General features: G+C 43.0%; 1 protein-coding gene across 1 annotated transcript in view; it reads left to right on the top strand.

The window, feature by feature from the left end:
* The window catches only part of Limch1 (LIM and calponin homology domains 1), a 304,476-nt gene that overhangs the window by 262,018 nt on the left and 25,009 nt on the right, over positions 1-17,449 (top strand). The window contains exons 19-22 of the mRNA XM_055629181.1: positions 10,075-10,159; positions 11,835-11,998; positions 13,603-13,708; positions 16,773-16,847. Coding sequence (XP_055485156.1) covers positions 10,075-10,159; positions 11,835-11,998; positions 13,603-13,708; positions 16,773-16,847 — 430 coding nt within the window. The remainder of the gene's footprint in view (positions 1-10,074; positions 10,160-11,834; positions 11,999-13,602; positions 13,709-16,772; positions 16,848-17,449) is intronic.

Raw genomic sequence — 17,449 nt, 5'->3', positions numbered from 1 at the left:
GCCCAGTTTCCTGTTCATAAAGATATCAGTATGTCTAGATGCCTATTTCACCAACCTTTACTGAGTTCATCTGAAATAATCCTATGTGCAAATAAGATCGAATTTGAAGGTACTAAGGAGATACCATAAAGTCCATAACAATAGACTATAATTAAAGGTAATATAACTTAAGAACAATAAACTAACTTTATAGAAAAACAAATATGTCTTTAAATTATTCTTTTTCTCTTATTAAAGACATTGTTAGACTTGTTAATATAATTTGAATATAACTAGTGCCCAGCTGGATGTGGCAGTACACACCTGTAATTCCAGCATTTAGGAAACTAAGACAGGAGGGTGTTAAGTTTAAGGTCAGCCTGAGATCCATGGTGGTGAAAGCCTGTCTCAAAATAAGGAGAGTGGTACTGTCTGTACCTCACTTTTTATCTTTGATGATACGTATCTGTCTGTCTGTCTACCTATCTATCTTCTAGCTACCTACCTATGTAATATATATGTGCTTTATTACTTAAAAACAAATTTATTAAAAATGTAATTTTTATTAGCTTAAACTTTTAAATGTAAACTCATCTACGGAAATGGAGCAGTCTTCACGGAACAAGCCAGGAAGGATTGGGTAATTTAAGAACAGCGGATGTCAGAGCTCTAAGCGATGTGGGATTTGCTGCTGTGGAGTATGTCACTGTGAAGTATGTTGTGTCATTGGGAGAATTACATTTTCAAGGATCTCTCACCAGAGAGGCTGACTGTTTTTGCTTATGTAACCCAAGCGGTCACCCACACAGGTACAGCCTAGGTTTGGGGAACAGGTTGCCCTCACTAATGGCCAGCATCCTACTGCGCTCGTTTCTAGCATTTGGGTTTGTAGTATAGTTGAAGGGGAGAAACTTGAGGTTTCCTCTTCATCTCCTCAGAGATTTGGTCTGGAGGTAATCCTGCTTCCCTTCTCCTCTCAGCATGAAGTGCCCGCTTGCTAAACCCACATGCTGGACCTTATTCAGCAATTTGTCTTTCAGATAAAAAGTCCTTGCCAGAGTTGTTGAGAATATAGCATTCTTCCTACAGCCCCCCATGCTCTGTGAAGAGACTTAGATGGGAAGAGACCAAAGTCATTTCTTCGCCAGCATTGTGACACAGGCAAATGCTCAGTCCCACCTCTGGGTTGTCATTTTACTTCCAGTTTGTGTGAATGTCACCAGCTCTGGGAACACCTTACAGAGCGACAGGATTGGAATATTGTGCTCTGTTAGCAGGAGGGGAGATCTTAGCTAGTGAGATAAACATTCATTCTGCTCTTCTGCTCTTTTTTCTTAAACTAGAAACCCCCCAAATAATTAGACGCTGTAGGGCAGGCCTCACTTTTCTGGGAATGTTAGCAATTCTACTTCCCCACCCCGTGCTCCTGGGGAGCATTTTCTAGATTCCCTTCATTCTGAAGTGATTACATATCCCACTAAAGTGACTTAATTGAAGAGAAGCGGCATCTGTGATATGAAATAAATCATGTTACTTCAGAAGTCTGTGTGTTCCCATAAGGGGAACTCCAAAGGAAAGGTGACCTTATGGCCTTTCTTCCCCCTAGCCAGCCTGTTGCTCCACAGCCTTGGAGTACAGGTCCAAGCCTGGGTTTTGTTTTGTTTTCTCATTTATGTTTTTTTTCCTACTTAGGAATAATTTCTAGTTGAGTAAACTTGTGCTGCAAACAAAGGGTGGCATTTATGCTGTGATCTCTAGTTCTACATGCTTTTAGACTTTGACAGGAGTTTTTTTCTGAGTGAATGTATCTATCTTCTATTTATCTATCTGCCTGTCTATATCTATTTATCTATCTTCCTATGTACCTGTCTATCATCTATATGTCTGTCTGTCTGCCTATCATCTATCTGTCTGTCTATATATCATCTATATGTTTATCTATCATCTATCTATTTATCACCTATCTTACTTCCTCCCCCACTCTGTGTGTATGTGTGAGTGTGTATGTATGTGAAAAGTTATTAGCTGTGCTATGTGGAACTTTTGGCTCATTACTAGAAAGTTCTTCATTTACACTGGTTACTTAAGATTCTAAGCCTTTCTACTCAGAGTCATCCTAAAGGACCCTCCTCCCAAGAGTTAGGCATATGGGTCATGCCTGTGTCGTAGTATTTGGGAGGCTCAGTCGGGAGTGCAAATTTGAGACCAGCCCAGCCCCCATAGTGAGCTCCTGGTCAGCTAGGGAAACAGAGTGAAGCTCCATCTGAAAATAAATAAATAATTTTTTTAAAAGAAGAATTAGTTTTTCAGAACGCTCAATCCTTTAAAAAAAAAAAAAAGCAAGCTGTTATATTCATATTAAAAAAGTGGAATGAATTGATCCTGGTGAAGGATGGAGACTGTCTTGAAACAGGATGCTGTGCTTCCAGGCTTCCCAACGATTGGTACCGGGCTGGCCTTGACTTTTCTGTTCCTGACTCATTTTCCCAGTTCTGTGGGGCTGTCAAAAGAATAATGTTCCTCTTTATTTTTAAATAGTGTCTTTCTTCCCGAAACTGCATTCTCAAATGAGACAGTCTCTACAGAGGAGTAGCCTCACCCACCACTAAAATGTCACAGTTGCTCTAGGACAAGCTAGATCTGTGCAAAGGGCACAGTGGCAACAGTAGGGCCGGAGGGTGAATTCAGAATGTGAGGTGAGCCGCAGGAATGGAGGCGGTGATGCCCTCGCCGGGTGCTTGGAAGTGAGAGCGCAGCCTTCTGGGCTGATGTGAGCATTCTTTTTTTTTTTTTTTTTTTTTTTTTTTTTTTTTTTTTTTTTTTTTTTGTATCACTTCTTTCAGTTTTCTTCTACTTCATCTTTCTCATTGGATGCTATTGAGACCATAATTTTCTTCTTTTATAAATAGATTGGCAGTGAGTTTGGATCTGTCATGATACTCAGGCTGTATCTACCTAGACCATCCCATCCCAGTCCTCCGTGGTAGGCTCAGCTCCATAAGAATAGGAATGAGTGAATACACACTCTGTGACCCAGTGTTGAAACTAGAAAAAGAGAAGCAAAGTTCCTGAGATTAAAAAAAAGAAAAAAAGTCTTCATACATGAACAAGAGAAGTATATTGAACAATATGTAACTAAGCATGAGGTTATAGTCAAAGGACACCAGAAGAACGTAAGAGAGCAAAGAATGAGTGGGATCAGCATAGAACAGATGTGGGCTGGGAAAGTTTTGTGTAGGTGATGGACTTTGACCTTGAGCTTGACCTTGGCATTGAATTGGAGGAAAGATACAGCTGTTCCACTCAGTAGGAATTCTAGAGTGAAAGGACCCCAAGAGGGACTCCAGCTGGGGTTGCAGACGAGGTGCTGTCCTGTTCCAGACAGAGATTCGTTCCCCACCTCCCGTCCCCCGTTCTTTGTGAGATCTTTCTGAGTTTAGTTTCATTCTGTGTCTCCGTTAGAAGCCCAATAAAAACCTAGGACCTTCTGTTAGGAGACCATGTCAAAGCACACATGCAGGTTCCTGGACTACAGCATAGGGAAGGAATTTAGAAGTTTTCCTAACTGAAAATTAATCCATCCTGTGTTGGTAGCCTGTTGAAAGATGTGCTCTTGTCTTCATGGTTTTCGGTATTGTCAGCTTGATAGGTTCTAGAATCACCTAGGAGAAGACAAGCCTCCAGGCATGTCTGGGTTGGGTTAATTCAGGTGGGAGGACCCTCTCTAAATGTGGATGGCACCACTGAATAGTCTGGGATCCTGGACTGAATCTAAGGGAGAAAGGGAGCTGAGCACCAGATTCATCTCTGTTTTCCGACTGCTGTGGAAGCAACGTGGCCAGCTGCCTCACGCTGCTGCCGCCGCCATGATGGACTGTAGCCCTTTGAACTATGAGCCGAGTGTAACCTTCCCTCCCTTATTACGTTGCCTTTACCATGTATTTTTATCACAACAAGGGAAGTAGCTGTTGTAGTCTCCCTCAAAGCCCTTTCCATGGTGGTGATGATGGCAGTGGTGGCTGTGGGTTTTTTGGTCCACTGTCAGTAATACTTGTGCTTGAATCTCTTCTATGCTTGGTGGTCTGAAAAATGTTTTCCTAAATTACCTCAAGAATGCCAGACACTAGAACTAGAATGCCAAGCTCTACCTGAACGTGTTCAAGTGTCTGACTGCGGTTTGTATGTAGAAATAAGCTAGTGGACTGCTACTGTTACATAGACTAATACATGTCAGATACTTTGAGAAAGTACACCTGCCAAGCACTGAGCGTGATGCCAAGGTGACTTGTAGCCCATAGGTGCCCTTGTTTTTATACTACCATACAACAAATGCAAGACAAAATAGTATCCCTCCACCAAACCCAAAATAGGAAGAGATATAAAGATTTGGGGAAATCTACATATCATCAAAATTACCATTTTGAGCAGATGTGAATTTTATATGCATAAGATGTATCCCTTGTCATCTTCCAGCTGCTCATATCAGTCATTCCAGTTCATTCTCTAAAACTCGTGTAGCTGTGAAGATTCCATCGCTGGCACTCTTCATTCTTCCTCTGGCTCCTTTTGTTGGCATGGTAGTAGTCGCCAGTCTTAGCTCACTTCTGCCACCTGGGCTCCCAAGATTCCACTGTGCAGACACAGTGAGCCCCCCATCCCCATTTCATGAAGTCTGACCAGAGCTCTCACACACAATCAGTCATCCCAGATGATGGAGCCCTGATGGTTGGTGGCCGTTCTCCTGGGCTGAGCCAAACTCAGCCCTTGGGTGCCTCAAGCACTCCGTGAGCTTTTCTCAAACTGAGTGATGAGGTGGGCCTGTTTTTCTCCTGTCTCGAAAAGGCTTGTAGCCTTCCTCTAAAGGAAAAAAAAAAAAAATCAGCACTTTTCTTCTGTTTTCTGATCCAGGGGAACAATCAGCTCTTTCTTGTTCCTTTCTGCTTTGCAGTGAGAACAAGACAAAGGCATCCAAGTAGGCGCTGTTTGCCTTGCAGTTCACACCAAATGCAGATTCCTTTCAGATGGCAAATGTCGATAGACATTTCTCTAAAAAGCGTTTTCCCCCAGCTAGAAGTAATCTTAAGGTTGGTAGAGTAATGCTTTTAAAACCCTATTAAACATTAGCCCGTATTTTTATACAGAAAATTTTAGCAATTTTAAGAAGATGGGCATCAGAGGGAATGACTCAAACCCAGCTCTGGCTCATCTTCAGTCGCTTGAAAAGCATAACATAAATAGCATGGTCCAAATATATGTACGTAAATATAGTCCATATATGTGTGTAGTATTTAAAGCCTGGAGGAGCTGACCTCCTGTCTTGCCCCTCCTCCTTCCAGGGGTGACAGATTCTTAAGGGCCTAAAAGTAAAAGGAGAATCGCACGCAAAGCATGTGTGGCACTGGGTTGTACTGCCAGGACACAAATACACTGCTTTTCCAGGCTTGCCTCCAGTTATTCAAGACTGGAGCCAGAAACTCTCCCACCGTCCCGATATAGTCTCGCAGGAAGGTCCTTGGACCTTACCATTTCCACCATAGAGGTCAAACAATGAGCTGGAGCTTAGATTGCAGGCTGGATCTTATCCTTCTGTCTAACGGTTACCATCCATCCTTTGATTGCTCTCTGCCAGTCTGGCGAGGCTGTGGTTCAGAGCAGCAGCCAGTAGCCAGGTAGATTTTTGTGACTCAACCATGTGATTCTGAAGCCAGGAATATGCCAGCTCCTGCCTATGGCCTTGGGGCTGAGTCAGGCAGTGGGGCTAGCTTGAATGAGTTCTTGGTTAAGGGGAAGCCAACTGCTGGCTGGGCGGAGAGCAAACCCCTCTGTGTGATCATTCGTTACCATCCAGGACTCTTGTTTTTGTTTACTTGTTTTCACCCTTGAGAAAGTGTTGCCAGTCAGAGGAGGGAAGAGCTCCCTTCCAAGCTATAACCGAGGGAAAGCCTGAGTCAGAAGGCACATTGGCCAGCAAGGATGTGTTTTAGAAGCAAACCTCCAGTTCTATCAGGACTAGTTAAGGCTGCCAACTTTGAACTCATTCCCTTGGATGTGATGCCATTAGTACAGAAATAACAAGCATTCAGGATGGAGAAGCCAGACTTGAGTTAATTAAGCCGGCTCTGGGAATTTCCCTTGATTACAGATAGACTTTGTGTATAGCAGAACTCAGAAAACTTTATAGAAAAATGTAACATGCCTGATACAGTACCACTATTAAGTTCACTTTTTAAATAGCTCAAAAATACCCTTTTCTTTTTTTCTTGGTACATATAAAGAGTTTTTAAATAGAGTTACAGCCTCTTTTTTTTCCCCTTCTCAATTTTCCCCAAGTATTTTACTAGTGGTAGCTTGATTTGGGTGAATAATATATATATTTAAACTTAGCTTCTGAGAATGGGTTACAGATGATGCATTTATTTTAGGAAATCATTTGTTTCCCGCCCTTGCCACTCTGAACCCAGGGTTGGCTTGCTGGTCGGGGACAGTATAGTCTTGGCTGCTTTGGGAAGTAGAGATAACCAAACTTTCTCTTGCCCTGAAGGGTTCCAGCAAGTTCTAACCTTTTGCTGAATAATGAACGGGAGGTAGAGGAAAAAGGGGGGACAGAAATGACAGTTTAAAATGTTTCTATGGTGAAGTTGAGATTCTTGGGTACCTAGTCACTGCTTATGGCTCAGAAACCCTAAATACTGAGAGAGACCACCAAGGTAAGCATGGCCCTAAGCCAGACGATAGCAGGGGGAGATTATTGGCCTCAGCTCAGAGCTCCCACCTCCCCTGCCTACTGACAGGGGGACCCGGGCAAGCCGCTCACCATCAGCCTGTGTGAAGAGAACCATGCTGATACTTCCTTTAAGATCACCCTGATGGTTACGTGACCCCATCCATGTTAGGTATTAAAGCCATTATTGGGCCGTACTGAATACCAGGATGCAAGTTCTTAATCATCAATTCAGGGTGAGCTGTATAGAAAGACCTTAGCCATTGGAGAATTCTCCAAGGTAGATCTCTGTTCGTCGTGCCTAACTAAAAGAATACTAAAACGCGATACTCCAATACTCTGGTTACATAATCCTGGGTGAAGCGGTCAGTGCTGGTGGGGCTTGTCCCCTTTGCGTTATGCATTATGTCGAATGGGCTTCGGGAACACTCTTACTTTACTGAGTCCAAGTGGTGCACTCTCCATGTTCTAACAGATCAGAACTGCCCTTACAATCCACAGTGTGTCATGTTTAACAGTGCTTTTTCTTTCCTAGTACTGCCTAAACTAATACAGCTTGAACTGGATGGCATCTTAGATTGCATAAAATGTGTTCATTTCCAGAACCTGGGCCCTGTGCGGTTACTCGGTTGTAACTGGGAACATGAGTGTTCTCAAGAGGCTCATTCGTCAGTATTTAGCTGCAGATTTGTTTTCCAGCCTTAGATAGCTTTCTGTAATTTAACCTGTTTGAGGAAGAAGGTAAGAGTCAGTAATCCTGCCAGCATTCTATATATTGACACCATAAAGCAAAAATGCCACAGGGTATTAATGCTTCTGTTTGTATCAAGGGTGAACTTCACATGACAAAGTCTAACTTATTCTTTTACAATGTTAAACTGGTGGATCTTGAGTGACGTCTATAAACATGTGAGTGCAAACACACGCATGCACACACACATCTGCATATATGTAGAACCTCTGTAGAATAAAAGAGACTTTGTTTTGGTTGTTTTCATTCATCATATTTCTTAAGGGAATTCAGGCTTGTTGGTACGATTAAAAATATTAACAATTCATTAAGTGATATCAGCGTGATGGTTATTTTCTGTCTGTGTGTTTTTCTTATTGGCAGTGGGTCCTTGGTTTTTTTTTTTTGTGATACTAAGGACCAAACCCAGAGCCTCATGCATGCTGTACAAGCATTCTACCATTTATCTAACCCCTAGACCATTTCAGTTTCACTTGTAACAGGGTCTTACTAATTAGCTTAAGCAGGGCTTGAACCTCTGACCCTGCCTTGGTGTCCGCAGTGGCTGAGACTGTGGGCTTGCACCACCACAGTTGGTCTGCATAGGATTTTTAAAGCCAGCCTCAAGGCATAAGCCCAAAGTCTCAACTGTTGGAGAGGCTGAGGCAGGAGGGTTGCAGGGTCTTTCTGGCTACAGAATAAGTTCAAGGATGGCCTGAGCAAATTAGCAAAACCCTGGCTTAAATAGTAAGAAAAGGCTAGGAGCAGAGGGCTGCTCAGTGGTAGTGTTTGGCTTACATACGGGAAGCTCTGTTGAGTCCTCAGTACTGAAAAAGAAAGAAAAGCACATTGTTACCTTGATGTTGTGCTTTTTCAGAGTTGATATATGATTATCCATCATTAGAAAACGCCAGCCTAATTATGAGTATTTCCCAGTACCCTACCCTCCAAAAGAAAATCACATTTTCCCCATAGATACTATTGTAAAGTCTTTTAGAAGCTTGAAAGATATGGGCTTAAAATTCTTTTTTTTTTTTTAATTAAAAAGTTCTACATTTATTTATTTATTTTGTGTGTATGTATAGACATATAAATGTATGTGTATGTATGTGTGTATGAGAACACAAGTATGTCATCGTGTGCCTGTGGGTGTCAGAGGACAACTTGAGGGAGTTGGTTTTCTCCTTGGAGATATTTTATGAAGTATTTAATAAATGCCTTTTCTGAAAACCAACGTTAGCTTTTATCTCAAACCTTTTAACCTTTATATATATATATATATAAAGGTATATATATATATATATATATATAAAGAAACAGAGAAATCATCCCCAAATGGCAAACACATTTTAAAAGTAAGCGCCGCTAACATCCTCTCTCCTCTTGGAGTTGTGTGTTTCTATTTTCATGGTTTTAGTTAGCATAAAATAATGGGCCTCGTTAGGACAGTTTTATACATACACCATACATTGCTCACATTTGCCCTTCCCCGTGCTCTCTGCTGCCCCTGCTCCCACCTCCACTGTCTACCGTTTAGCCCTCTCTGCCTTTGATGCCACACATATAAGGCATAAGCATGCACATATGTGTGTTATGTAAGGGTGTGCACGTTGTGCACTTTAACATATGTGCCAGCAGGTCTGTTTGTGTGTGCATAGGGATGCGTGCGCTCGCATGTGTAGACACCGTGGTGTGTATATGTACTTTAACTGTCCTAACCCCACATTGAATAGCAATGATTTTCACACATCGCCGCCGCTCGACGGCAGGTTTTACGTCTTTGTTTGCTGTCTTCTTTTGCAGTACCTGGGGCCTCCTGCGTGCTAGGCAAGCACTCCCATTGAGCAGGGTCCCCGGCCTGCTCAGCATCTTATTTTCAGTGATTGCATAGTACTTCCCTTTATGGTCCTAAGTAATTCATTCAACTATTCTCCCATGCGTTGACCATTTAGGTTGGTGTGCTTTTTTTTTTTTTTTTTTTTTCTATTACAAATAATAAAAGCATACAGCTGACAGCAGTGAGGCTCTGTTGTGAGAGGGGTGCTGAGGTGGCTGTGGGGTGGCGTGTGAATGGAGCCCTTAGGAGGAGAGTAAGGGAGGGAAGGATGGCCTTCCCAGATGTCAGACCAAAAGGGAAGAAATGGCTGTGAAAACTTCTGAGAGCCTCAGGGATAAGATCTACAGCGTTTAGGAGCCCCTGGTAGCTGTGCCCACGACAGCCGCCTGAGAGGCCCACGAGCCTTTGAGAATGAAAGCCCAAGCCCCTCTGCTGGTGACAGGACACACAGCCAGCTTGAAAGGATTCGGGAACAAGTGGGTGGCCATGTTGCTTTGTAAGATTTGGTGGTAGAACAAGGGAAGACGAGGAGGGCTGGGGAGAGCGAGCATGCCTGTGGCCTCCTGTCCACGTTCACACCTCCTTCCAACAAAGTAGACTCTTGACATAGAGTTGCTGGGAAACAGAAGACAGTTTCTACGGACAGCCCACCTTGTTGGCCTGAAAATTATCATTGAGAAAGTAACCTTTGCTTTTTGGAGCTTTGAAGGGCGTGGTTTATTCGAAGGAGGAAATATATATATATATATATATATATATATTATATTTGTAATATATATATATATATATTTTTTTTTTTTTTTTCAGGCAGCCTCTGATGAATTGAACTGCCAAGAAGATGAGAATGGTGACGAGAAGTCAGGGACACAGGAAGTGGAGCCGGACTCAGCAGGTTTGTTTCATGGCATGCCAGCTTTCAGGTAAAGCTTGGTAACTTGTGATAGAATGACGACTAATGAAGGGAGTGTCAGGCTCTGTGTGGTTGTGCTGCCACCTAGAGGCGCTGGTGAGAAATTTTGTCTGTGGCGTTAATGTTGCTATAAAAACAGGATCTCAGGCTCTCTCTGTGTGTGTTACTTTGATATTTTATTTCCTAAAAGTATGTCTTCATACCCATTAGAAATACTTAATTCCTCCATAGTAATAATCCAGGCACTGGGTTGTCCCAGTTGCTTTGTGGTAACTGATAAACACCAACATGATGGAGGAGAGGAAAGGGTTTCTTTTACCTTACAACTCTCAGGCCACAGTCCATTCATCAAAGGGGGTCAGGGCAGCAGCTCAGTTCGGGAAAATGGAGGCAGGAATTGAAGCAGAGACCATGGAGGAACACTGCTGACTGGCTTGCTTCCCCTGGCTTGTTCAGCTGCTCTTCTTACGCAACAGAGACCCTCCTGTATAGGGAATGGCACCACTCACAGAGGGCTGGGTCCTCATACATCAGTTAGCAATCAAGAGCCCGCCTCACAGACATGCGGACAAGCCAATCTGATGGAAGCGATTCCTCAGCCAGAGCTGCCTCTTTCCGGGTTTGTGAGGTTGACAACCAGGATGAGCCATCCTCAAAGGGTCACATTTTATAGCACAATAGATAATCAATATCTATTGTCACAGCAATAGATATGGCATACACCAAAATAAACATAAATTTGCTGGTGGCGTAGCTTGGTAGTAGAATAGAGAGGACCCTAGATACTTTTATAAGATTTTCCACACATTCATTTTGATAAATAGGGAAACCCCTCTTTGAACACCAAGTTGTTCTTAAATGGCATTTTGAAATAAACGTCATTACTGAAAGCAATAGCGTATGCTTTTCGAGCCAAACTGTGCCTCCACACGTGAGGACACTCCCTCAACCGGTGGCTTTTCCACTCCCTCTAAAGTGCACCTAAACTGTAGAGATATCAGAGAACGGCTTGTTTTTCATGCATGACATCTGCCTGCCCCTTGACCCCTAACACAAGCCAGTTAAGAAAATGTAGTCTTAAAAAAGACAAGGTCTCGGGCTGGGGCTGCTCAGTTAGGTAAAGTGCTGCATGAACCTGAGAACATGAGTTAGGGTCCCCAGCAACTAGGTCAAAGCTGGGCTCTGTGTCTGTAACCCCAGCACTAGGCAGGGCCAGCGATAGGAGCTTGCTGACCAACCAGGCTACCTAGAGAGGGGGGTAGAACTTCACTGAGAAGTTCTGCTTCTAAAAAAATAATTAATAAATAAGGCAGGATCTATAGAGGAAAACGTCTGATGTCAGCCTCTGGCCCTGGGGGGCATGCACAAAGTAAAATCACAGGCACAGGCGGGTCTGGGGACATCCTGTTTTATCTGCCCCACTATCGTCCAATATTTTGTGTCACGTGATACTGTGCTGTGCATCGTGACTGTTAAGTATAGTTTTTCGTAGAAGAGCAGTTTGATGAGAAGCCTGCCGTCCCTGTGCCCTCGTGTGCTGAAGCAGCCTGTCATCAGGAGGGAGGAGTCTGAGGAAATGTTCATTGTGACTTTGAAAGAAAATGGTCCTTTGTGTGATTCCATCTTTCTTCTGTTTCCATGCATGGCCTCCCTCCAGAGCCACAGCATTTTACAACAACTGTGACACGATGCAGCCCAACGGTGGCCTTTGTAGAGTTTCCCTCCAGCCCGCAGGTGAAGAATGAAGTGCCAGAAGAGCAAGACCAGAAGAAGCCAGAAAACGAGATGAGTGGGAAGGTGGAGTTAGTGCTGTCACAGAAGGTGAAATTGCGATGGGATCAGAGGTTAACACGACTCCCGGGGCAGCCAGCAGTCATAGCTTTCTCACCTGATCTGTTCTCCTGTCTTCAGTCTCTCATTCTCTCTAAAAATTACACTGCATGTTCGCTGTTAAACAGCTCGCACATGCACAAACACAAACACACCTACTGTTATCTCTTTTTCCATGACCAAGGCAACTTATAAAAGAAAGCATTTAATCAGGGGCTGGCCTACAATTTCAGAGAAGAGTCCGTGATCATCATGGCAGGAAGTGGCAGCAAGCAGGCAGGCATCGTTCTGGAGCAGGAGCTGAGAGCTTACATCTGACCTGCAAGCAAGAAGCCAAGACAGACAGACAGACAGACAGAGAAACTGGGCCTGGTGTGGGCTTTTGAAACCTCAAAGCCCACCCCAAATGACACAGCACCTCCGCTAAGACCACCTAATCCTTCTCAAAACCATTCCATGGTTTTGAATGTATGAGCCTATAGGAGCCATTCCTGTTCAAATTACAGCTATATACTCAGAGAGAAAGGGAAACATGGACATTTGCATTATAAATATATCAAATGCCATACCATAGAATATATAAACACGTTTGTTAAATAAACAAAGAAATAGAATGAGAAAGGGGCAGGTAACTGACACATGCCATTCTGTATTAGTAATACTTTCGGCATTACAACTTTCATTTAATCTTAAAGATACTTGATTTTATTTAAATGTAAACATATTGTAGAATCCTGTTAAATTTAGGCTTTAGCTTGCTGTGTGTAAACTTGCTGGTTTGTTTCTTAAGCCGACTTCTTACTAAATATTCTCTTTCCATTGCATGCTTACTTCTTAGCAATGATGTCTGGTACCCCTGGATAGCAAGAATTACTATGATACAGTGGGCTCTTATTAAATGTAATTCGTACCTAGAGTCTTATTTATAGTAAATGGGTTTGTTTTTAAATGCCAAATCCAAGGACACCGCTGTGGTGGCATTGTTTGATACTAGCTATTTTTAGAAGTATCTCCTTGTCAACAGGCAAAGAATATTGTGTGTTGCATAACTTTGTGGGGTGGTGGAGTACTGTTAGAATAATGTCCTTTGAAAGAGGCATTGCCTTACAGAAGCAGTGGTTTTAATCATCTTTTGTGAAATAGTCCATTTTCTGACAAGTTGAGCAGAGTGTGAATACCTAGAATTGAAGCCTAGAGTGGTGGAGCATGCTTTTGATCTCAGCACTCAGGAGGCAGAAACGGGTTAATAGTTCAGGGCTAGTCTGATATACCTAACAAGGTATAGCCAGGCCTACATAGTAAAACCATGTCCAAAAACAGAAAAAAAGAAAGAGGAAGGAAGGAAGGGAGGGACGGAGGGAAGGCTCCAAATGTCTTCTGAGGTTGAAGAAAGGTATCACCACATTAATTTCTAAGAAAAATCAACCACTCTATTGACTAAAAAAAGTGTGAAAACTCATTAGGGAAGCAAAACAAAATTCTATTGTAAGATTAAATATTTAAGCATATTGATTGTTTAAATACTGATGTTGTAAGCTCTGTGGCTTAATTGATTGATAGTCTTCCTAATGTTTATGTCTGTTGCTGTGGTCCAGGTGGCAAAGCCAAAATCCCCAGAACCTGAAGCAACCTTGACGTTTCCGTTTCTTGACAAAATGCCAGAAACCAACCAACTGCATTTGCCAAATCTCAATTCTCAAGGTAAGGTGGGGAAAAGGCATTATCTCAGATCTTCAGAGCCTGCTGGGCTCCCTGTGGTAAAACACTCTTCCTATGGAAAGCTGTTTGCATCCTTGAGGTGATGTTCCTTTAGCTAGGTTGTCCCCAGGGTCTGAATTATGAATTTCAGACTGGGAAGCTGAGATGCATTCTTTTGTTTGACCGCAGGTACTCCAGCCACTAAGTCTACCTGGTCAGCCAGGCATTATGGGTAAAACAGGGTTTGAATACGCGTTGAGATCTTCAAACTTGTTTTGTCTTGGCTCCAAAGTATGACAAGATAATTAAAAATGATAGCTCAACTCATTTTTATTATAGAAACTTGGTTTTTGTTCTATAGTAAGTCTGGGGTGCACATATGATTACCATGCTTACTCAGCCAAAATTTTACTCTTTCAAAAAATTCTTCATGATAAGGACATTTGATATTTTCAAAAATGAGAAATAAAATACACGGAACATTTAAAGATCTATCTTTAGTATGTATGTGATTACGTACATACACTAAGGATATGTTTTAATATGTTTAAGATGTAACATAACCTGGGTTGTATGTTAATGTGTTTTTGTGTATTTGCCATATTTTAATGTTTGATATAATGTGAGGAAGAGCAGCTTCTAGAAATATGGGGGTTAAGGTTCTGTGAAAGTCTTCAGATATTGCTGGCTCCCACTTTGTGAACCGTAGATGGGTTATAAAGTCACCCCTTTATTCCTTAAGAACACAACTGTATGTCCTTTATCCTCATGGGAAACCCAAATGCCCACACTATCACAAAGGACCCTTAGGAATGCGAACTGGGGAAGATGGCATTCCCAGGATCCTGCCATCCTTGGAATTATTTCTCAGAGTGGACAGACCAAGGCTGTAACTGGAAAGAGTTAGTTTGGAAGGCAGGCCCAGAGGCTCTGAATGCCTCTTTGTTGACATTTTTCCTTAGTGTAGTTTATAAATCTGATCTGTCAGAGAGGATGGTGTGGACTTTGTTACCCGTGGTTTATTATTATTTCTCTTTTAAAGCTATTTAGGGTCGCCGGTTAGTACCATCTGAGTTGGTCTTCTTTAACTTTTGTTGATCATTTTGGGGCTCCCCATACAAAACAAGGAGCGTCTGGTAGGAAACTAGGCGGTGATGTAAAAGCAAATGCAGCAGCACTACCTCCAAAGCATTTAACCCCAAATTTTCAGTCCTGGAAAAAAAAAAAGTAATGAAAATAAAATTTCACAACTAGGTTAACCAGTTGGCCATTATTTAGACATTGTGATTGTGTTCCATTTCTAGCACTTTATAACTATGTAACTAAGAAATATAGGTAGCATAAATATGTAAGCCATATCAGTTAGTCTTGATGTGTTTATATTTTCCATGAAGCACTCTGTTTTTAAGAAATTGCTATTGAATTAAGGAGCTTTACTTCATGCTTTATCCAAAGTGAATAATTTAAGAAATAAATTTTCATAGCACTGCCATGTTTTAAAGGTAATTTCTCCAGGGAGAACTGGATTTGGCAGGCACTTGTTCTGTTATGACATGTGGTTCGTGAACACTGATTTTAAGTGTGCGCACTGGAGACAGAACACCTGGGTTCAAATCCTCGATCATTGAGTTCATAGATACATCATCTTCCTCTTTCAGTTTTCCCTAAGGTCTAACCACTGGTCAAGTAGAAATAATCACACACTGACTTTTAAGAGATTTGGATTTAGTGATTGTAGAATAATAGCAATAAAGGTGGGAATATGGACCAAATGCTAGGCACAAATAATAAACTCTTCTTGAACACCCTCTCCCAAAGAAATGGCATGACAGTGATGCGGCTTGAGCAGTAGTTCTCAAACAGGAGTGTGAGCCTGCAGGGCTGGTGCCCGATCCTCAGAGCCTGGCCCTGTAGATCTGGTCAGAGGCTCTAGCTGTACTCCCAGGAAGTCCACGTGTCCAGGTGATCCTGCTGTGGCAGCCCTGGAATCCCAACCTGAGAGCCATGACTTGAACAGTTTATTTAAATGGTGCCTCAAAAACATTGCACATGGATATGAAACCGACTGTCTGCTTATTTAGACTGCAAAATTCCTCCAATAAATGTAACCACTGAAGGAGTGCTGGTCTTTGGTTGGAGTGTGGCGAGGGAAGTCATGGGTTATGTCCCAGACAGAAGAAGTTGGCACACACCTAAATGACTAGCATGGATTCCAGCATCTAGTCCAAAGGAACCAAAAGCCCAGGAGGCACACCTCATAAATCCCTTCTCCTCCCAGAATTTGGTGTCGCCCCAATTTCTTTGAAGTCATCTATTTATAGATGCTCATACAGATCTGTCAACCTGAGAAAGGTTCCACAGGTCCCCCCCCCAAACACACATGTGGGCAACAATACAGTCCTTCAACACTCTGAAACATTCATAAGATACGGTACGAGCTGGTTGATTCCTTTTATCCAGCTCTCTGGAAACAGGAAAGCTATGTCCAAGCTGGGTTTCCATGAATCATGGGCTCTAACCTGCAGTGTTCATTGCTTTGGGAATGGAAGTAGCAGAGCCCAGTGTATAGGGTGCAAATACTTGCCAGGAGTTCTGTGTGCTTGGGGCACGACAGGCTGACACCGACGTGCACCTGTCTGTAGGTGTGAAATGAAGCGAGCCACCCTTCTCTCAGGTGTGCTGTGGATGACATCACAGTCCCCGCCCCCCTCCCCGCCCGCCACATCTCTGCTGCCCTTTTATACTTTCCTAGAGTTGCCCCTGCATAGCAAGCTGCTACGTCAGCTTGAACCTTAACCCGTAAGACATATCCCTACTATTTGCAGGCCCAAAAACTTCCACTCAGCACCCACACAGCAGAACATGGGCTTGCTGGTTCTACCGACCATTGCCCGTATCATCAGGTTTTGTGTGCATTCTGGTGAGATGTTTTACATGTGCGGTTCAGAGGCATTCAGTTCCTGGGTCAACCACAACTGGCCCTTCTTGATGTGCGGGCATGTGCTCTGCTCAGTTCTCACCCAGTTTCATGGATTTCTGTTTGTTCTATTCCTGCCATCTAATCTAGAGCTGCCTGGCAGTGCCAGTGTTCCGCTGAGAGTTCAGAACTCTTGGCGCCGGTGCCAGTTTTTCTCCCAGTCAGGTAAATGACACACTGGGTAGCTGCATTTCTTTTACGTAAGAATCCATGTTGGGGCAACCAATGGTGTCTGGAATTTGTCTTCACTTCTGATTTAAGATTTTTTTTTTCTTTAGAGGGGGAACACATTTGTGACACACAGTTAGCAACGAGCTGGTTCTTTGGCATCAGTGCCTGTTGTGCTAAAGTCGGCGGAATTTCACAGGACCTTATATTGATTCTAAGATGCCAAAGAAATAACACTGTCCACACCGCCTGGCCCTTTCCCCCTTTCAAACTAAGGCCAGAAGCCACAAACGCGGTGCTCTTGTTAACTGTGTCGCTCTCTCTGTTCTTCCTGGATGCCATCTGGCCTCTTGGTTGTGGTACTTCTCTGTGTCAGACACTTGGGGGACCTGCTCCCTCCTCCAGAACGCAAGGTGGACTGAGATCCAGCACTAATAGCTGTAGTGGTCGCTTCCTAGAGCCTGGTACCTGGCGCTGCGTGATTCGGTATGCGCTTTGTTCCTTTTGGTGATGGGCCCAACCTGCCACGGCTCTGCTTTACTGTGGCTCTCTAATGCTGCCGAAGTTAACACGGGAAGTACACTCGGCTGAGAGCATCA

The sequence above is a fragment of the Psammomys obesus genome, unplaced genomic scaffold, assembly GCF_907164565.1.
Source record: "Psammomys obesus unplaced genomic scaffold, mPsaObe1.curated_primary_1811, whole genome shotgun sequence".
Taxonomy (NCBI): domain Eukaryota; kingdom Metazoa; phylum Chordata; class Mammalia; order Rodentia; family Muridae; genus Psammomys; species Psammomys obesus.
This window is presented reverse-complemented; position numbering and strand designations above follow the sequence as displayed.